This window comes from Rousettus aegyptiacus, unplaced genomic scaffold (genome assembly GCF_014176215.1).
Source record: "Rousettus aegyptiacus isolate mRouAeg1 unplaced genomic scaffold, mRouAeg1.p scaffold_m13_p_7, whole genome shotgun sequence".
Taxonomy (NCBI): Eukaryota; Metazoa; Chordata; class Mammalia; order Chiroptera; family Pteropodidae; genus Rousettus; species Rousettus aegyptiacus.
Genome location: NW_023416310.1, coordinates 39,827,908 through 39,850,698, shown reverse-complemented (window position 1 = coordinate 39,850,698; position 22,791 = coordinate 39,827,908). Strand labels below are relative to the sequence as shown.

Here is a 22,791-nt window from a genome sequence, read left to right as displayed (position 1 = left end):
AATTTATCCTGTTTCAGACTCTATATTTTCTGAGTCTGAAGATTCATGTGTTTTATTACTTACAAAAAAATTATCAGCCATTATCACTTTGATAGCCTCTTCTTTATTTTCTCCATTCTCTTTTTTAGTAAATATTATTAGATATATGTTAAACTATTTCTCTCTTTCATATTTTTACAATTTTTTTCCTCCTGTGCTGCATTGTGGATAATTCCCTCACATCTATAATCTAATTAAATTTTTCTCTCTTCATCTGTATCTAATATAATGAATTTTGAACTTCAGTAAGATATTTCTTCATATGGCTGTGTGTAAAATACCTCAGGTACAGAGATTTGAGCCACTAATCATTTAAACATATTTATAGTCTATCTGATAAATTATTTTAAGTTCTTATATATATAATCCTGGTATTTCCTTTGTCTCCTGACTCTTTCTCTTAGCAAACTGTTTCCTTGTATGTTTTGTAATTCTAGATTGTGAGTTCAGGGCTTAATGTGAGGAAATCCTATGTAATCTGAGCTGGGAGTGCCTCTCTTCAGAATGTTTTATGTATTGATGTACTTGCATTTGCCAAGTACTTTAGGAGCGAGCCACTTTGTATGTTACTTTCTTGGCTTGGAGTTTCCCAGACAATCTTGTCAATATAATGTCAAATCCACGTGAGGGTGGGCCTGTGCTTACAACTTCTCAGGAAAGACTTTTTTCCTCTACCTAGCGTCTAGGCCCAAGAAGAAAATCTTCCTTGTTAACTCCCTTTTTGAGCAGATAATTTTTTTTCTTGTTAGTCATTCATAAACACATGTATCTAGTATATATGAATATTCTTCCTATTACACAATAATAAACTGTTATTCTGGTTCTTGTTTTTTACTTAATTGCATTTTTTTCAACTCTACTCCAACATCTGGTGTGTACAATAATAACAGAATTTCTGAGTCTACAAAGCTAAGGACTAGATCACCCAAACGTAGGGATTATAACAAGGGAATTCCACCTAAGGCATATAAGGCGTGAACCAGTGATAACCCTCTGTTTCAACTGTGCATGTTCTTTGAACTACAGTAGTACCAGATGCACTTAGAACCAATTATCAACACCTCTGCCTAAAGATTTATATATCCAGTCAGGTCAATGAGACTCTGGTTACCAAGTATATTTAAATCAGAGATGTGAAATACATCATATTTGTGAGGTTACTCGTACTCTGTACTCATGGCAACAATTAGAATCATGTGACTCCTTCCCACTGAGCTGGAGTACAGCCTCAGAATCTCTCTCAACTTTGCTCAGGGTAGCTGCTTTTAACTGAGTGGGGTTGGCATGTACATAAAAAACCTACTTCCTGTTCCTCCTCTTCTTATGTCTGTGCATTTAAGAGAAAAAAAAAGAAAGAAAGAAACAGGGAATATATAAATATATACACACACATATATATTTTAAAATTAGCTTTTCAGACCAAAATATTCTTGCCTAGTGACCAACATACACTTAAGTATTTATATCTATGCTTACCACCTACTGAAGAACTTGGAGAAATCAAAACAAGGAACAATGTTAAAACAATTAGGTGTTCAGAAAAAGCTAAACATTCTCTCTGAAAAGAGGTAGAAAAGGTGTCACATTCCACCTTACCAATAACATTATTAATATTTATAAAGTGTTTATGTTGTGCTAAGCACTGTTTTAATCCATGTAATCCTTACAATGATCTTGCTTATCCTGCTAATTTTATTGATAGCCTCATATAGCTGTTTTTCAAACTCTATAAGAATAGTTCAAATACAGGTAAATATAACGAAATAGGATAAAAACAACAACAAAAAATTTAACTCTAAAACTTTAGAAAAGAAAAAAATCTTTTTCCCCCCAAAACTTACTACTTGCTAACTGATGTTAAATGTTTCAAGACTGAACAGACATACTTCAATCTAATAGAATTAATTCAGTTATGTGAATTATTTGGGTGATATTTTAAAGAATTACTCCTGGTTAAATCTCTTTATAACAAATTTCCATAGTAGTTTGTAAGATGGCAGCTGTCACAATAATTATTATTATTAATTTATTATGTAAGTATGGCTAGTTATTAAAAAAATTGATAAAATTCCTTACAATAGGCAATTCTTCAGTGCACTTCATATAACTGAATTTACAATTCTCAGTTCCATACAACTTTTATAAAACATATATAGTATGTATACAAAGGTATTTAAATACTGTCCTTTTTCTTCATGTCTCTCTCTACTTCTAACCACTTAGGTCTCCTCTAACTACTTGAATACTGGTATTCTTTGTAGAGAAAGTAAATGGATGTAGAAAAGGAGCTCAGATCAATTCATTTCCAAAGCTGGTTCTTGAGGGCTATATTAGTAGAAACATAATAAAAATGGACATTTTCTTAAATCAATTATAGCTATGTTTCTCAAGCTGTTTTACACTATGACATGTAGCAAAAAATAAAATTTATATGGCATGCTGGAGTAAAGACAGGAAGCTGCTGGAAAATGAGTTACTAGGGAATCAGTGTCTCTACAGACCTGCAATCCACCTGTGAGACAACAGTGTGCTAGGCACAATCACTAATTAGGTACTAAATCAGAAAAAGGACAAGAAGCTTCTACTTCTCAGGGCTTTGAGTGATCCCTCCTTATAGATCAGAGGTTCCTATCTAAAAATGAATTTTCTACTCTTTAAGAATGAACAAACTATGTTTCCATTTATATGAAGTATCTAGAATAGTTAAATTCATTTGGACAGAAATAGATTAGCGGTTTTCAGGCGATGGGGGAAGAGAGGAATTGGAACTAACTACTGATAGGTATGGGATTCCTTTTTTGGAGTGATAAAATGTTCTGGAATCAAATAGTGGTGATGGTTGCACAACATAGTGAATAAACTAAAACCAGAGAAGTATACACTTTAAAATATGGAATTTCATGTTATATAAAGTATGTATCAATAAAAGAGTACTATAAAAAGTGAATGAGTAATATATATATACATATACATATATATATATATATGATTGTGAAATGACTCCCTTCTCTATAATGACAAGTTATGTAATTGCTGATTAATACATTTTTAAAATACTTAGTATTTTTAATAAGGAAAAATTATTTAAGGAATTAGCATAATTTTCACACTCTGTTGATCATCTATGTTTGAGAGCTTCCTACATCACTCTGAATAAAAAAGAATTATTTTTATAAAAAAGAATTGTTTTTATCCTTGTACTGTATACTTGAGTAATAGATTGGTTGTGAATTAAAAATTTATCAGTTATATTAGTAGAAAATTGGACAGAATAGTTTTAAATGATAGTATTCATGGTTCATAAAATAATTCACCAAGAAAAAAGAATTATAAAAAAAAGTTATAAGTTGATTAGAAATAGGATTAATAAACATACGGGAAAAATATGAAGCGGGGTATAGTAAAATATTTAGCCTTTTCCTTCCACTTTGAATGTTTTTTTGGAAAGGCAATCCAAAGTTATTAAAATGAGTATGTAGCTTCTCTAAATAAAATTCAATGATAATTTTCCTTGAGAAACTGATATACAACAATATTAGAAATGATTTCATGCTGAACCTCAAAAGTCACTTCATAAATGTTTTGAAAATTATTGCTTTATCATTTATCATTTTTGCAACAAAAACTGAATGGCTGAACTAGCCATAAAGCTTGAGAAAACTGAGAAATCCACATGGTTGCTACGTGTAAAGGACACGTGCTAAAAGCACTGAAGGGTGTATACTTTCTCCTGGTGCTGATGGATGGGCTGAGGTTCTGAAGGTTGTTTTATACATCAAAGGACTCAGTGCTCTTTTCTGGGATAGTTTTAGGTCAGAGGATACAGGAAGAGTTTGGTAATGAAAGATGAGTCATATAGGCTTTTCACCTGATGAAAGGTCATACATAAGTTTATTATTGTAGTAAACAAATTTTGGAAGATTTCTACTACTGAAGTTGGACCTACAAACTTTCAGAGAAACAAGATGAAAAATATCAAATAAGCAATTAATATAGAGTTCTTCCTAAACTCTCACATTAGTTGATGAGTGATCTTTAGAATTTGTGTGTATATTCCTACAAAAAAGCTGGAGTGTTTATCATCAGCTCCCTCTGGTAACCTCAGATGATTGAGCAATTTAGAATGTTCTTTATTCATGGGAAACTTGTAAAGACTATGACTTTCATGTGGAAAAAAGAATAGTCAAAAGGAAACACCCAGTTATTCTGATTTTAGTTTTTATAAAGGCATTTTAAAAGTTTAAGCAAACATCAGATGTCTCTTTAATTTGTTAATAGGAGAGAGCTGGGTGTGTGTGTGTTGTGTAATACTCAGACATCTTGGAAGGACTGAATGCTTGTACTTAAAGTTTGCATTTACATTCAAATACTCCAGGTGTGTGGCTATTACTCAGGACCTACACCACCCATGAGAAATTTTATTTTGATCACACATTAGCTATTTCAAAGAAAACAAATATAATAACTTTAGCAAGAGTTGAGCCAACTTCTTCAAACACTGTATGTTTATTAATTAGTACGGAGATATCAACCTGGTTTTGGAATAACATGATTATGATGTAATTCTACATACTTATAGGAGGTAGAAAGTTTTTAGGTTTTATCAAAACCTAGCCATGCTTATGGAAGCATGTGGCACATGTGAGAGCCATTAGCTGTTGTAAAATGGGAAAAAGTTGAGAAGCAGTTCCAGAGCAATAGAAAACATGTCAACTACCTCATTCTTTCAAACAAATCTTTCAAATACTTGAATTTGGTTATTATAGTTCTCTTAAATCATCTCTTTTCTTTTCTTTTCTTTTCTTTTCTTTTCTTTTCTTTTCTTTTCATGGTGACATTGGTTAACGAAATTAAATCATCTCTTTTCTAAGTCAAACAGTCCCTGTGTCCTCAATCACTGTGCATTTGATGTGGTTTCTGGAAAGTTTAATGACTCTTGCTCTACTCTATTAATGCTTTGAATTATCAACACCCCTTGGTAAGTGCAGCACCTAGAAATAAAATACTGCTCAAAACAGGAGCTAGCCAATGCTCAGGGGAGAGATGACATTTCTCTCTTCATACAAAGCAACTGCTCCCAACTTTCATGCATCAGAGAAGCCTTTCTATTATTACCCCCTCAACCTATATATCCCATAGTTTAGAATATTTTCCTACTAAACTGTATTTTAAAGGAAAGAATAATTTTTCCAAAATCCAAATAATGTTAATGCAGTAAAATTCATGTATTTCCAAGGAAAGCAAAGATCCATAGAGCCTCACTATAAGTAAATATGTAATTATTATTATTATTTTGAAAATGTTAAATATTTTATAGATCTCCTTTAACTCACACCAATTTTTTCATCAGAGACCTGGAGGCCTAAGAATTCCAGGTTTTGAATCACTCAAATGACACGATATTTTTGTTAATAAAGTTAAAAGATTGTTAGTGTTTCATTTTTTTCTTTCTTTTAAAAAAACAGCTTTAGGTATAATTGATATGTAATAAATGGCACTTACTTAAAAACTATAATTTGATGAGCTTTTTTACATGTGTTCAAGTGTGTAACCATCAGCACAATCAAGATGACATTTTTCCATGCCTCCAAAAGTTTCTTGTACCCCTTTTAATCCATCCCTTCTTCTACCTCCAATCAAAGGAAACTACTTACTGATCTGCTTTCTCTCACTATAGAGTATATTTTCTAGAGTTTTAAATAAATAGTATCACACAATATGTGCTCCTTTTTGGTCAGGCTTCCTTAACTTGACTTTTAGATTCATCCATGTAGTTACCTATATTAATAGTTTGTTTTTTCTTTATTACAAATAGTATCTCATTGTAGGGATATACCACAATTTGTTTATCCATTTACCATTGATGGACATTTGAGTAATTCCCACATTTTGCTATTAAGATAAATAAAGCTGTTAAAATATTCATGTATAAATCTTTTTATGGATATATACTTTCATTTCTCTTGGGTGAAATAGTACCTAAAAATGGAATGTCTGGGTCAAATGATAGGTTTATGTTTAACATTTTAAGAAACTGCCCAATTAGTTTTCTAAAATGGTTGTACCATTTAGAACTCAGAGTTCTATGAGAGTTCCGGTGGCTCCACATCCTTAACAGTATTTGGTATAGTCAGTCTTTTAAATCTGAGCAATTCTAGTGGGTGTGTAGTGGCATCTTGTTTGATTTTAATTTGCATTTCCTTGATCGCTGAGATTTTTGTCATCTTTTCGTGTGCACATTGGCCATTCTCATATTTTCTTTTGTGAAATGTCTGTTCAAATCTTTTTCCTCTTTAAAAAAAAGTTTGTCTTCTTATTAAGAGTTCTTTACATATTCTTGACAGAAGTCTTTTGCCAGATATGCATTTTACAAAGAATTTCTGCCAAACTGTGACATGCCTTTTCATTTTTGCTAATATTTTTTTAAAAGAAAGTAAGTTTTTAGTTCTGATGAAGTCCAAATTAATAATTTTTCTTTGATTCTTTGTGCTTTTGCATCTTATTTAAAATTTTTTGCTTGAACCAAGATCACTAATATTTTCTCCTGTGCTTTCTTCTAGAAGTTCCAATGTATTATTTCTTATTTTTAGGTGTATAATCTATTTTTAGTGAAAATTTGTGTATGGTATGAAGTAACAGTTGTAGTTCTGTGGGGGAGGGTGGTATATGGACATCTATTTGTTCTAGAGCTGTTTGTTGATCTATGTCTAGACTTTCTCATTCTCTTCTATTTACCTATATGCCTACCTTTAAGGCAATACCACAATGCCTTCGTTAATGAGCCTTGAAACTAGGTAGTGTAAGTCTTCCAATCTTTTTTTTTTCAAAATTATTTTGGCTATTCTAGGTCCCTTGCGTTTACATATACACTTTAAAATTAGCTTATAAATTATTATAAAAAGTCACTTCAAAATTTTGATTGGGACAGCACTGAACATATAAATCGATTTGAATCCACGGTCATAGTATTTCTCTCCATTTCATTTCTCTCTCTAATTGCCCTCAGCAATGTTTGCTTGCTTTCAGCACACAGTTATTGCATATGTTTGTTCAAATTTATCCCTGAGGGTCTTTTCTTTTTTTCTTACATTTCGAATATGGTGTTCTAAATTTTTTTTATTTCTGGTTGTCCATTGTTACTGTAGAGAAATATAGTTGAATCTGTATATTGATCTTATATCCTGTAATGTTGCTAAATTTACTTTTTAGTTCTGGTAAACATTTTGGAGATTCCTTATGATTTTCTATATAAACAATTGTCATCTATAAAAAAAAAATAGTGTATCTTCAAGAAACACTGTGTGTAAGAAGCTTAAAACAGCATTCTTCAATTTCCCCAGTCTCAGCCTTTATGCAAAATTGTCTTAACTGTCAATTATTAAGACTGTCATTTTACTTCTACACATCATAAAACACAGAATATATTATTGTTTAAACTTTAAAGTCAATTATATTTTAAAGAGATTTAAAAAAATAAGACAAGTATTTTATATATTTTATATATTTTCCATTTCCTGTGCTCTTCACTCCTTTGTGTAAATTCAAATCTACAAGTAGTGTCATTTTCTTTCTGCCCGAAGAGCTTCTTTTCAACTTTTTTTTGCAAAGCAAATCTGATGGTGATGGGTTATCTCAGCTTTTGGATATCTGAAAATAGCCTTTTTGGGATGGGGCAGATAGAAATTTGTGTTGACAGGTTTTTTGTTTTCGTCTTTGTTTTCTTTCAGTACTTTAAGAATATCAGCCTAGTCTCTACTGACTTGAATTGTTTTCACTGAGAAGCCTTGCTGTAGTTTTCTTCATGTTTCCTGTCTTTGAAGTTCATTCAGCTTCTTGGACGTGTAGGTAATTACATATAATTAAATTTTTAATTTCTAAAACATTTGGCCATTATTTCTTCAAATATTTTTCTGTCCCCCTCATCCTCTTTCCTCTTCTTTGGAATTTCGATTGCACATACGTTAGGCACCCTTAAAGTTGTCTCACTGATCCTCTGTTCAATTTTCTTTTTTTCCCCCTTTATGTTTCAATTTAGATAAGTTTCTATTGTTATGTCTTTATGTTCACTAATACTTTCTTCTGCAGTATCTAACAGGGGTTAATTCTATCCAGTGTATTTTTCATCTCAGACTTTGTATTTTTCATCTCTAAAAACAGGATTTGGACTTATTTTTAATATCTTCTATGCTCATGCTTCCTTCTACCTTCCTGAATACCTGGAATATATTCATAATAGTTATTTTATCACACTTTTCTATTGATTCCAACATTTCTGCCATTTCATCTAATAATTGTTTTTCCTCCTTATTCTAGGTCAAATTTTTCTGCTTCATTATATGCCTGATTGTCAGACACTGCAAATTTTGTGTTTTGGGTGGATTTTTTGGTATTTCCTTTAGTATTCCAGAGCTTCATGTGGGATGCAGTTAAGTTGCTTGGAGTCATTTTGATTCTTTTGAGCCTTGCTTTAAGCTTTACTGGGCAGGTCCAGAATAGGCTTCAATATAGGGCTAATTTGGCCCTACTACTGAGACAATATCCTTCTGAGGACTTAACTTGATGTCCCAAATGTTAGGAAGTCTTTCCTCTCTGGCTGGTAGAAATGCAAATGATTCTTCATTCTGGATGAACTCCAGAGATTTGTTGTCAGATTCTTTATCCTCAGTAATTTACTTATATGCATGCTCTGATCAGTACTCATCTAAAGACTCAAGAGGAACCTTCTATAGCTCTCTGAAACTTTATGAGTAGCTCTCTTTTCTCTGATACCTTGTCCACAAATCCTAGCTCCTCAGTACCCCCAAAGTCCAAACTCAGTCTCCTCAACACAGGTATACTATGTTTTATTATGCTTCGCTTTACTGAACCTCGCAAATAAAGTTTTTTAAATTTAAGGTTTGCAGCAACCTCATGTTGAGCAAGTCTATCTTGCCATAAACACTAACTTGCTGAAGATTCAGATGATGATCAGAGCGCCTTAGCAATAAAGCATTTTTAAATTAAGGTATGTTCATTGCTTTTTTTAAAAAAAAAAATCATAATGCCGATCCACATTTAATAGTCTACAATATATAGTGTAAACATAACTTTCATATGCACTGAGAAACCAAAAAGTTCATATGACTCACTCTATTGTGATATTTGCTTTATTGCAGTGGTCTGGACCTGAATCCACAATATCTCCCAGATACACCTATACTAGGGTATTTAGGTTCTCTTTCCCTAATGCAATTGGAAGCTCTTTTCTATAAATAAAGCTTGGACAACTGTAGAGCTCACCTTCTTTGTTTCTGTTCTCTCGGGGATCACTGTCTTGTGCTATTTGTGTCTACTGTTGAAACGGTTATTTCATAAAGTATTCAGTTTTTTAGTTAAGACAAGAAGCTATATCCAGTCTGTGTTACTCCATCATGGACAGAAGTGAAAGTTTTGCTGTTGCTTTTTAACCCACTCAGGGCCATAGTCTATAGCCACACAGGTAGTACACTGTTCAACTTCAGAACACAATGTGAACACATCCTCCTCCTACTCCCACCTTAGACTTGAGTGAAATGGCAGGTCTAATCATCCTGATTATTTATATTGAGCTTGTGGTCAATAAACTTGTGGTAAGAGTAATAACTCAACTATAGATAACTCCCAATTTATAAATTCTCTAATTTCATTGTTTGGCATTTGAACAAATTTTCTCATCAAATCAATATCATAAATAATTACTTGGTTCCCACAATAGACCCATAACATAACTGAAAATAATGTCTACAGTAATCAATTAAAAACACCTAAGTGCCATTTATAACATAGTTCTTATGGGAAGACACTATTGGAATTCTAACCAGAGATTCCAGGAACATATTCCCTTCATTTGTTAGTTTAGAATCCACACACACATGGAAGAGGGTGGGAGAATAACGGTCAAAATGATAAAAATTCAGGTAAGGGAAGAGATAGATACTAACTCGTAAACTGTATATTAACATTGAAACAGACTTCATTTTATCCACCTAAAGAATTATTACAGAAGGATTCCTGTAGTTAATATAAAGATTGACCTATTATGTTAGCAAAATGAAATGTACTTACTCATCTAACTCTTCTTCTTCAGTTTTAGAACTATCAGCATACAGGTACTTGCTCATGTCCACAGGTCTTACATTTTTTCTCTTTGCAGACTGGGGAGGAGAATCCTTTACAGTTACAAAGGTTTCTGGCTCATCGAATGGGTTTAAATACTGTGGAGTCTGTACCTCTTTGAAGGGATTATAGCTGCTATTATAAAAAGATTCTTCTGGTTTTTTAGGAGAAGTTGTTTCAGTGGTTGGTTCTATAAAACAGTACCAAGAGATTAATCAAATTAATATTATCTGACATTTTCTTATTTTTTAGTGCTTTCAAAAATGCTCAATCTTGAACTGATAAACTCCATGGAGCTAAAAGAGTCAAAGCAATAATATGTCTTAGAGGGGTTAAGTTCAGGAGATGTGATATCTAAGATCTTTGTCTACTTTTCCAAGAATGGTACTCCCCGAAATGGCATCTTTAGAATGCCCTTGGAGTCTCTAATAATATTAGCATACAGTTATGCCAATTTTGAAATTTTTAACCTTCATAGAGGCACAACATTCAATTATTGCCTATTTTATTTCACTATATTAGTTTGCCATCTAAAACTTATACATAATAAATTTCTGTTTTTAAATGAACATAACATGGATTCAATTTCAAAATAGTCTTTGGAGATTATATAAGCAAAGACCATGTAGGGATTTGAAAATTCATTTCGGACTATATCAAAAATATACCCACATATCACTAAATATGTTTTTTGCAGTCTTCTAAGAACAGGTTTCTGTATGCTATAGACCTTAAATCTTTAGAGCATTTCAAGAGATGTCTTTTTTCCAAAGTAACTTGGATCCAATTAATATTTAATAATGCGAAGGAATAACATAAGAATTTTCAGGTTGAAAGCACTATATTAAATCCTATGGATAAGCTGATAGACATGTTACACAAAATTCTTCTGCATTTCATTATTTCAAGTTTGAATTTAAAAACAAAGGTGCTCTTAAAAATAACTGATTCATGGAGTTGTTCCATAGAGTAGTGGTTAGCACAGCTGCTTTACATGCAGAAGGTCCTGGGTTCTAGCTCCTGAGGAGCCATGGCCCATATCCTGGTGGGAGAGGAGATGCCCCACCTTCAGAGATCCAGTTCTTAAGGGGAGATGGCAACATCCATAGGTCAGGCGTAGAAGTGTGGGGGGAGGATTATAAAAAAATAAAATAAAAAATAAATGATTCATAGCACAGAAAGCACTAAAATACCACCATGTCCTCCAAATATATTTATGAAGTACTTAATACCATCCTTTTCTTCTTTTATGTTTATTAACATTTTAAAACAAAACTAAAATTTCTAATAAAACTGTCCAAAATTTGATCATGTATTTTGCTAATAAAAATATTTTCCCAAATTGAAGAAGTTTCAAAGAGCTCTATAGGCATGAATATCTGAAACAGGTTAGCTAACCTCTCCTATATAGAAATACAATATTGCATGGTATCTGCCACTTTTTTCTATACCTCAGGAAACGGACCTACATAATTTGGAAAATTACTTATTTGATTTTGAAATGGAAAACTCAAATATTGACGTCTCAAAATATGTTGGCAATATTTTTAAACCTCAATATACTCAAATGTATAATACGTAATTAAGGAGAAGCTGTGTGGTTAAAAGAAGATACTTGATTAGGAATCTTAGTTCCAACTCCACCTTCATTTACCTAAAGCTTTTGTTCAAATCATTTGATTACTCTAGGCCTCAGCTTCCTAACCTATGAAAAGAGGCAGCAGAACTAGATTACCTCTAAGATTTACTGTAACCATTAATATTTAAAATATGTTCTTAATATAATTAGCTCATAAACAAAAGAAAATCTCATTAATTTAACTTACTAATTTAGAATCTGATAAGAAGAGAGAAAGTAAGGAAGAGAAAGAAGAGTACATTATAAAATAGTATTGTTCTAACAGTGAATCCTAAAGGTAAAAGCTCATTTTCGCCATGACAGGTAGCAGCAAATTTCTTTAAAGCTCATGAAGCTTTCATAACAGCAGTCTAAAAGATGTAAATAGTGGTTAATCATTCTTGCATTTACTTTTAGCAAACAGTTTAATAAAACAGAAGTCTCACTTCCTCAATACCTCTTATCTCAGATTTAAGAGTTCAGAACTACTTGATAAGAAAAATGACCCAGGAAAAAAAATACCTGGGTTTATTCCTTCCAATTATGTTGTATATATAACAACAGTGGTTCTCAATCTTCTTTCTGCTCCGTGCTATTCATATGCACAACTTGTTCTCATTACTGATTGTAATTCTCAGCCAGAGAAAGGGAGTGAGAAATTGAGGGGCTCATTGAACTCTGAGTGTGAGGGCAGAGGAGTTGTCTAGAGGGAGAAGAAACCCCACTATGCCAATACTGGTATGTCCCACAACCTGACCTTACTTGATAGGCCAACTAATGAGACTTTACTGTATGCCAGCTAGGTAAAATACTATGCTCTTTCAACATTAGAGCTTTAATATTTGACCACACTAAAACAAAATTTTTAAATAAGCCCCAAGTAAAAGTCTATATAAGACTATCTTTTTTTTTCTTTGTAAACAATTCAATGGAAGCTACCCAGAATTGCTAATCAACTATAAGTGGTATTGAACACAACACTATTTATCATTAGCACCAAGAATTACTTTTTATAAGTCTTTTTAAAAAAAATCTCTTCCTGCTCTTATAGTTCAAAAGAACCTGGCTATATAATGACTTTTAAAGTACAGAAAAAAAAACTTGCTACCTTCTGAGTCAGGATCTCCAAATGGATTTAATTCTGCTACATCAGGATCACCAAATGGATTTAAATTCACAGTGGCCAAGTCCTTTTCTGCTTCATCCATAAAGTTAAGTTTGTTGATAAGTTCTGAAAATAAACATATGTGTTAGTTCACTATGGTTACGGTAAATCATAACTTTGATCATTCATGAATTATTTCAACTTGTATAAATTCACATTAATAATACCTGCAAATAATAAGATACAGCATTTTACCAATGATAGAATGCCATTCAAGTATTTTGTAGCATACCAACATTTAATATGAAACAAAATAAACATGCATATTAATAGAAAAATTATATCAGATAAACTTTTGTCTGAATTTAATTTGATCTAATAAGAGTACTGATAGATTTTTGGTAAAACATCCTTCAGTCTTAAATATAAATAATTCAAATGAGTTTAATCTAAGCAAATATTTTAAAAACAATATAGTTACAATATACCAGCTAACTAAAGCAATACTGTCATGTTATAGGACCAATTATTATCTTATGTTTTAAAATAACTGCCTAACAAGGATCCTGATACAAGGCTTTGCTAAAGATGATAAGTTCTGTTATGTTGTTGCCTGTTGGTGCACTACAAATTACCAAGGAAAACATTCAAGGAAAAGCACAAAGACAAAACTGACAGCTAAATACAGACAGAAGTCAAGAGGTAGCAGGTCACAGTAAATAAAGGCAATCAGAAGCAGAAAGAAAGGAAGAAAGCTCTTAAACCTTCAGAGGAACTGGCTGATTTAGCTGAAGGCATATTTGCTTGCTTTATGCAGTCATCTTGATCTTCATCTAAGCTGCTCAGAGCATTCAATTGGTTTACAATTTCTGTAAACAGAAGCCAGTCGAGACAAATGTAAGGTAAGGTCATTTAATTAAAGAGCAGTAGAAGCATGCTGTTACTTAAAAAGACAAAGAGAGGGGATGTTCGGTTAATCAAGAGAATAATACACTCAGAGGATGTTATTTTGATGAACTATAACAGATGTATTTAACTGAAAGTTATGCTGTACTATTTTAGATAGAAAACATTTTATTGTTAGAACTTATATTATTAATAGAAAATCTATGTTAAACACAAAACAAAGATAGATAATAATTCAAGAGGCTGACATTGGCTTTCAGCAACTACATTTTGCATTTTTAAAACAGTGCTTTAAATGCATGTTGAAAACAGAATTAAAAAATCCTCTGATACCACAGAAAATATGTACTATTTGTTTACAAAATTCTAAATTTAAAGGTTTTAAGAATATATATGCATGAACCACGAAAATAAGCACCTGCTCATTCTAGAATTTTAAAAATTAGCACAAAATAAGAAAAGCAGGGAATAGCTACGATTTTCTACTGTTTTCTAAGGAAATTGCTCTTTTAAGGGAACTCTTATGTATTTGCTTTAGAAAATCTTATAATTTATCTAATAAGGACAGAACAAAACATAGACATAATCGAAAAACCTTAAATAAAAATCCATTTTGTACATAAATAGATTTTTTTTGCATGAGTCATATATATTTTGGATAGCTCTGAATATGTGAAATTATGATTCACTGGGTGAAAATTAGCTTAGAAAAAAATAATAAGAGCCTACTAGAGTAGTCCAGTTAACTTTTGCTGTTTCCAAAGTTAAAATCTGGGAATAGCTTAAGTATTAGGACAAACCAAACAGATCCAGATCATTTAGTGGGAACAAAAGAAAATGGTTAGAAATAAAAAATGATTATAAATTCGGCATTAAATATATTGTTCTTTAACAGTGTAAATCTAAGTATTATAAATTTTATTTGAACAAAGTTATAAAATATTCAGTTGTAATAAATTTGCCTTTAACCATTCATTTGTTTTCAACAAATGTTCATTTATCATTCTGTGTGCCAAGTACTATCCTTGATACACAAGAGTAAAAAAGAAAAAAAAAACAGACATGGTATTATCCTTGTGGAATTTATCTTCCATAAAGGTAGAAAATAATATTGAAATAGACAATAAATGACTACCAGAATATTAGGCAGTCAGAAATGTTATTTTTTAGACCTTTGAATCTAATACATATAAAAGGTTGATAAGGTTATTCATTTCCCTTGTCCAAATGAGAAAATACATTTTGCATGAATAAAACTGCTTGAGGTAGTCAAAATAAACAACAGAAAACAAGAAGTAAGTACTATTAATACCAACTAAATTTGTCATCTGAATTTGAATAGTAAGAACTGAATAATCAACCTTTATAAAGTGTCTTCTTCAACCTTATTCTGCCAATAGTTTAAAACCCCACTCTAACTCAAAACTAACCTAGCAAATTCCTCATGAGGTATAATTCATTTATAAGTTAGATTTTTCCCTCCCACTACTAGTCATTGTAATTTTGAAATTTTTAGGGAAATGTAATAAAGTGGAAGGTCTCAGTGTTAAATGATTACCAGTGCGTGATTGATTTTTCTTCATTCATTACTAATTGTGTATTTTTAAAAATTTGCAAATAGTTTATTTTTAACTTTGAAAATATAAAAAAACATTAATAACAGCAGCTATTATTTATTGAGCAGTGGAAAGAGCTTTATATATAAGAATTAATTCTCATAAATATCCTGAAGATTATTAATATTCACATTTTATCATATATATTAGTATTATTTATTTGCACTATATTACCAAATGTGCAATTATTAAAGTATTTTAAAATGCTCAAAGATCTGTAATTTTTTTACATGTTTTATTTTATCTTCTTAGATATAATCTCAAAGAAAGTAGAAATCAATCATTTACTTACAACATATAATGAGCACTGTAAGGAACACTGTAGAAATGTTAGACTTGGTCCTTATCTTCAAAACATTAATACTGTTCCATAGAGTTTTAGGTAAAATGTGGTCATTTATTTAAATATTATCAAGGTGAGTCGATAACATGAATAAATTATTTACATTGTAATTTTTCTGAATGTTTAGAGCATTTCCTCCCTCTCATCACATTTTTCATGATATCTAAACCCACTGACCACCATTTCCTCATTAACTAACCCAAAGTAATTTCTTGTTTCCACTCACTTTACTGATGACAAGTCCTTCCTATCCTAGTTTTCCCTATATATTCACAGCTTAAATAAATCCCTACTTACCTCGTAGAACTTCTGCTTCTAAAACTTTCATTCATATTAACAGAATGAAAAGGTACTTTTAATTACTCATACCAATGTTTTTTTTAGTTGCTATGCAAATAAATGTGAATCCAAATCATAAAAAGCAATCACCAAAGAAATACCATTTATCTATCTAATAAACATTTATCAAGTAACTATTATCTGCCTGTGATAGTACCTGCCCTCATGGCTTTGTAATTTTGTGAGACAAAAAGAGAAGTAAAGCAATACACAGTGTATGATAAATATGACATATGTTATGATTGAAATATGCATTATAGGCTATGTGAAACTGGAAGAGGGACTTTGGTCAGGAAGGCATCCTGAACTTACTCAAATTTGAGCTAAAATGAGACAAACAGAAATTATCATTAAAATAAAAAGACAAAATTGAAGGCATTCTACAATGGTAAAAGGAAAGCAAATGGGAACATGACATATTTGAGGAACTACAAGTTGTTTGGGGTTTAAGATGCTAGGGATGGAGAATGGAATGAGATGGGGCTGGTGAATATTCTAACATGAGGGTTCTTGTGACCAAACTAAAGAATGTGAACTGAACTCTGACAGCTATGGGAATCCAGAGAAAGATCAAATGAATATTTTTGAAACTTCATTCCAGGAGCAATATGGTGGCAGCACTGGGAAAAACAGCACAGGAAACAAAAAGTAGTTCAGCATCACCATTCCATGAGGGGAGCCAGACAATAAATATTTGCTAATTAAAAAACAAATGAAGAAGAAAGATTTGCTAGTTAATTTGGTGCAGGGAATGGGGAAAGGAATATAGGCTAAGTGCCAAGTTTTTGTCTTGGGTAACTGTGGAAAGCAGCATGGCAATAGGGGTTATTCAGTCTGAGCATATCAAGCTATAAGGTGCCTGTGAAACTTCTCATGGTAATAATTCAATTGGCAGTTGCATATGTGGGTGTGGACTCTAAAACACATAATTTTGTTATGTATTTTTCCTCTTAAAAATGTACTTTTCTGTTTCTTCTAAATTTCCAACAATGTATTTTAGATTTATAATAAGGAAAAAAGTTAAAAAATTAAAACATTAAGAAAATATTATTCCTAGAATTTTTTTAAGTGGGAACTTTCCCAGTACTATACTACTCTGACCCAAAGGATTCCCTGAATCAACATACTTAGATAATACTTTATTACTTATTAAAGCCTCGTTTCACCAAAAAATTACACGTTTAGATTATGCTATGCAACAGCACAAATTTTTACCATAGTGCTACTCAAATTGAGCAATAAACCCAAGTGTAGCACATTTAGCCATCTAACAGTGTGTCATTCTAGGCTTGCCTCACATTGGTGAGAAAAAGAAGGAAAACTAAATTAGGGGCAAGTAATCAAAGCAAAGGGTCAAGTAATTTGAGACTCTTCTTTACTATTAGAAAGGCAAAAGAAGCTAGAAATTGACCACCAGAGATTATCACACTGAATTAAAAAAGGGGGAAGGGGCGGTCACACAAAGAGTACGTGGCTTTTTTCTTTTAAGAGTCCGTAGTTGAGTTAAAAGAAAAAAAGTGCCTGGAACTACAACATATATGCAAATCTTGCAGGATCATCACTCTTTTCTCCAAAGTATAATAAGATTCAGCACAGGTATATTTCCTTTTAAGACAGTATCACTTCAACTTCTTGGCAGAAATCTAAGTCCAAAAGATGTCACTTTTCTCATTGGCTTGAGTCCATAAATATTTGATTTATGGGTACAAATAGTGGGTTTAATAATGTAATTTTCAATCCCATAGTGGATTATAATAGGAAAGGGAAGGGCTGCTTTAGGCAGAAAAGCAGGCATTGAGTAGTGTGTCTCCTTGGATCTTCAATTTCTCCCTTCAAATTAATTAATAAGCCTTAATGGCATATTAATATGATTAAGTTGCTCCCAAATTAAAAAAAAAAATCTTTTGACTAGTAGCCCCTTCTAGTTTGCCCAGCCTCTCTTAATCTTTATAAGAAATCATCTTAAAAATGTAGTAGTCTACAATTTCCCACCTACCATTTATTCTTCAATTCACTGTAATCTGCTCTTATCTCCAACTTTATTCATCCCCCTTAGTGAAACTGTTCTCAGGTCACCACCATATATTCGAATTGGAAAATATACGAGTTATCTTTTAGCTCTAATGATATATGACTTCTGTATGATAAACATAATTAAATATTCACTCCCTGAAATTCATCCTGCCCCTTCCAGGACACTAATATCTCCTAGTTCTTTCCTATCTCTTTCATAGTTATGTCTTGGTCTCCTTTAATGATAACTATTCTTCCCTCTGTCTCTTAAATATTATTATTCTTTAGGACACCATCATTGGTCTCATTCTTCCCCCACCTCAAAACTGCTCTTCCTGAAAGAAATAATCTACTTTTTTGGCTTAAACTAACACATGAATACAGATAATTCTCAGGCTTGAATTTCCAACTGTCTAGTGGAAGTTTCTACCCTAATGACCCTAGATATTCCCCTTACATACTTAATGGACAAAAAATGGAATTAAATAGCTGTGTATTTGTGTCATGTTCCCATTTTCTAACACCTAGAAGTTTTTAGCATAGCTATTAATTAATGTATGTTGTAAATGAATGAATTAAAAGTCATAATACTTGGTTTTATATTTATAAAGGCAGAAAGGCATATAACATACCTTATTTTTAAATTATAGAAACAGTATTTTTAATCGATGTGTCTACATGTCAGTCTATGTATCTATACATGTAGATATATACCTATATCAATATATGTTTCATTTATCTCTAGAAATGTTATAGCTTAAGCTACCACCCCAAAATTTGGTAGCTTAAAACAACAAATTATTATCTCTCTCAGTTTTGTGGGCTGACTGGACTCAATGGTAGTTGGTTCACTGCAGTTAGATGGTAGCTGGGACTAAAATCATCTGAAAGCTCTAGCTGGGCTGACCATCCAAAGTGGCTTCCTCATTTGTGTGTTTATATGTTTATTCTTACAGCTGAGAAGTCTGGAAAAGTAGGGGCTGTCCAGGCATATTTCTCTATCTCTTTCTCTCTTTCCTCTTTCCTCTCCCCTCTCTCTTTCTCTCTCCTTCCCTCCCTCCCTCTCTTCCTCTGTCCCTTCTTTTATCCCTTTTCCCTCTCAACATAGCAATTTCAGGGTAGCTGGACTTTTTTACATGGCAGCTGGCTTCTGAATCAGAAAGTTGAACTTATCTTTTTTCTTACTAACATTTTAACTGTAATTCTACATTACTTTCTAGTATTTTACTAATGCACCTATGTGAAAAGCACAGCTCTTAAATTGTACAAGTCAATTGATGAAGTTTAATTTATCAAATTTTTCTTTCATGACTATTACTTCTTGTAAGAATCCTCTGCCTACTCTCAAGACACAAACACATTGTCTTTTTTCGTTTTTTCAGCTTTATAGTTTTAGCTTTTATATTTATGTCTATAATCTATCTTGAATTAATGTTTGCATATGCTAAGAGGTAGTAATTGAGGCTTGTTTTTTCCATGTGGGCAGCTGGGTGTTTCGGCACTATTTGTTGAAAAGACTTTCCTTTCTTCACTGAATAATCTAAACTTTTGTTTGAAATTAATTGACCGAATAAGTTTGGGTTTTTCAAGACTCTCTGTTTTGTTCCACTGACTTGTCATATGCCAATACATACTATCTTGATTAGTATAGATTTACAGTAAATCTTGATGTAAAGTAATATTAATTTAGTGTAACAATTCTGTTTTGTTTTGTTTTGTTTTTCCCCCAAGATTGTTTCAGTTACTCAGGTCCTTTACAATTCCAAAAATATCTTAGAATCAGCTCTTCAATTTCTACTTATTAAAAAATCCTGGTAGAATTATGATTCTACAGGCTGATTTGGGGAGAAGGGACATCTTAACAACTTTGAGTCTTCTAATCTATGAACAAGGAATCACTATTTATTAAGGTCTTCTTTAATTACCTTCAGTAATGTATTAGAGTTTTCAGTATAGAGGTTTTCCCATATCTTTTGTTAAATTTATTTCTAAGTAGTCTGCTATTTTTAGCCTCTATTATAAATGGAATTGTTTTAATTTCCTTTTCTAAATGTTAGTTGTTCGGAGAGTGACATCAGAAACATGGCGGAGTGAGAGACATCCCCAGATCTCTCTCCTTGAAATAACAATAAGCTGAACATCTAAAACTCAACAAAAAAAGACCCAGACTAAATGTTAGTTGTTCATATATAAAAATACAGATTTTTCTATATTGATCTTGTGTCTTGTGTCCTTGTTATAATCTCCAGTGTAATATTGAATATAAGAGGTGAGAGCAAACATCCTGGCCTTGTTCCCAATCTTAGGAAGAAAGTGTTCAGTGTTTCACCATTAAGTATGATGTTAGCTGTAGCTTTCCATAGATTTTTTTTTTCTCAAATACAGAATTGCCTTACATTAAAATTTGCTGAGAAACTTGGTATTGAATTTTGTCGAAAATGTTCCTTTGAGATAGAGGTGTTACTCTGGTAGTGTGTTAATATGGTTAAATCAACCTTGCATTTCTAGGACAAATCCTCAGAAAATGCATATTGGTACTTAAAATGTTATGTGTCTCCTGGATCCTCTCCTAAGTAAATATTGGAGAGCTTCTTACCTCTTCAGAGATCTCAATTCCTTCCTGGTCCTGTAATACGGGCTCTCTATATCCACAGAAATCTCCTAAGGTCTTCATGGGGATGTTAGAGAATTCTCAGTTGTCATCAGTACAAACAAAGCAGCATTAGACTTTAAGAGTGACACAGAAAGTAGGCTGAATTTGTAATCTGTATCTTCTGCCACTTCTACTATTCTCTGAGTTGACATATTTGAGTTCTAAACACTGGGAACAGATATTCTTCTTCAGGATCTCATTCTAGGGTCTCAAATTTCTTTAAAAGGGAGATAGCTGTGGTGGTTTATAAACTTTTTAGCTCAAAGGATCAGAAATGTTTCCACTCTATTTCCCAGCCTTAACATCTAAATAATATATGAAGTATTCCAGAAATTCTCATCCCTTACACAGACCACCAGAATAGATTGCCTTTTTTTTTAATTTAATTTAAATTTTTTTACTTTATAGAGTCCACAGCAATCCTATGATTTTGTTCACGAGTCTCTTAGGTACTGGAGGGTAGATGCCCAGGTAAAAACCAGAAGTGAAACTCTTGACCAGAGTCCCAAGTTTATTCTAAAGAACCTTCTAAACAAAGGAGGGTGACCTACTCATCCTTATTCACAGCTTTAGCAGGACATTTGATCTCAGAGGGCTGAGTCACACCATAATCAACTCAAATGTGAACTGTTATCTCCCCTATTACCACCTGTACAGTTCCTTGAAGATAGCCAACATATCACACTCTCTTCTTCCCAAATCAATTTTAGGAAACAATAGGAAAAGGATTAACAAACACAAGGTACCAGTGCTTACAGTAAAAATGAATCCTGATTTATAAACTGTATCTGGAGGGGTGGGCTGTGAATGGACTATATACCTGATGGAATGTCACAGCTTGAGCTTCTCTGACTGTGGAGACTCTCATAACTGGACATGTCCCTTACAGGGACCTGGGAAATTATACCAACCAAACTGTTACAAAAGTTAACAGCTCTTGTGTAGCATTAAGATTCTAAGGTAATTCCTTCTGTTTACTATGTGGATCTTGTCCCCTTGTCATTTGTGGAGTAGAAGTCAAAGAATAGCACCTGGGCCCTGTGAGGACTCCAGTGAAAGATGAATGCTCTGTTGGCATGCTGCTTCCTGTCCAATATCCTTCGAAATGAATCTAATGCTAAGTTTGGCCTATTCAGGTCATATGAGTCTGAAAGTCTGGTTAAGCCTAAGAAGAATCCTTAGTGGTCTTTGCAACACCTTTAAGTATACCAGGGGCCTTTCAGGTGTCTCATAATGTCTGGTTTCCCCAATAACACTATAAACTGCTTCAGTTAAATCTGATTTTCTGAGCTGTATTCAATAGGATTTTCTAATTTATGAAAGAGTCTTTTTCCCTTCCTTTTGGTATGTATTGAGAAATTCAACATGAATACCCAAGGTGGTCATATTACCAAATATTGGTTCAAGCACTGTGAGGCTGCCATATAGGTGGAGGCACTGATTGTTTTGAAACCATATGTAATTTCTAATGCTGACTGCAGTAAACTTTTCATTAAAAGGTTTTGTTTCTCCAACTCCAAGGTCTATTGCTCCCATTACATTTCTGTGACTTTTCCAACTGCACTTCAAAATTCCCCCACCCATTCACTGGTGCTGCACCTCTATAGAATGCATCTATATATGTAATATCAATCAATAAAAGGTTCTTGCCTACGAGCCAGTCCCAAAATATGTTTCTAGTTAGCAGTGAATTCTGTCTCAGAAAAGGGTAGGGATTTTTCATCAGTCAAATATAGATACCATGAATTTACTTTTACCTTATGTAATTTAAGAAGATATATTTTGTTAATTACTATTGATTTAAAGCAGTATTCCATAAGAAATCACCGACAAAATGAATAGCCTCTAGGTGTCAATCTAAGACATATACAAAATAATTGTAACAGTCTATTCCTTCAAGAATTTGGTAGCTTATCTGAGAAATAATATACACATATAACTTTATAGATATAATGTGGTTGTATGTTATGCATTTATATTATACCATAAAGATAAAATATAGGCAAATTTTTTAAATAATGATTC

General features: G+C 32.4%; 1 protein-coding gene across 14 annotated transcripts in view; it reads right to left on the bottom strand.

Moving 5' to 3' along the window:
* The window catches only part of EHBP1 (EH domain binding protein 1), a 292,696-nt gene that overhangs the window by 149,843 nt on the left and 120,062 nt on the right, over positions 1 to 22,791 (bottom strand). For 8 of the 14 annotated variants that reach the window (XM_016163002.2, XM_016163001.2, XM_036225110.1 and 5 more), the window contains exons 8-10: positions 13,661 to 13,765; positions 12,900 to 13,022; positions 10,123 to 10,363 (exon numbers count right to left, since the gene is read on the bottom strand). In XM_016163002.2, coding sequence (XP_016018488.2) covers positions 10,123 to 10,363; positions 12,900 to 13,022; positions 13,661 to 13,765 — 469 coding nt within the window. The remainder of the gene's footprint in view (positions 1 to 10,122; positions 10,364 to 12,899; positions 13,023 to 13,660; positions 13,766 to 22,791) is intronic. The other 6 variants (XM_036225112.1, XM_036225113.1, XM_036225115.1 and 3 more) reach the window with 1 other exon arrangement.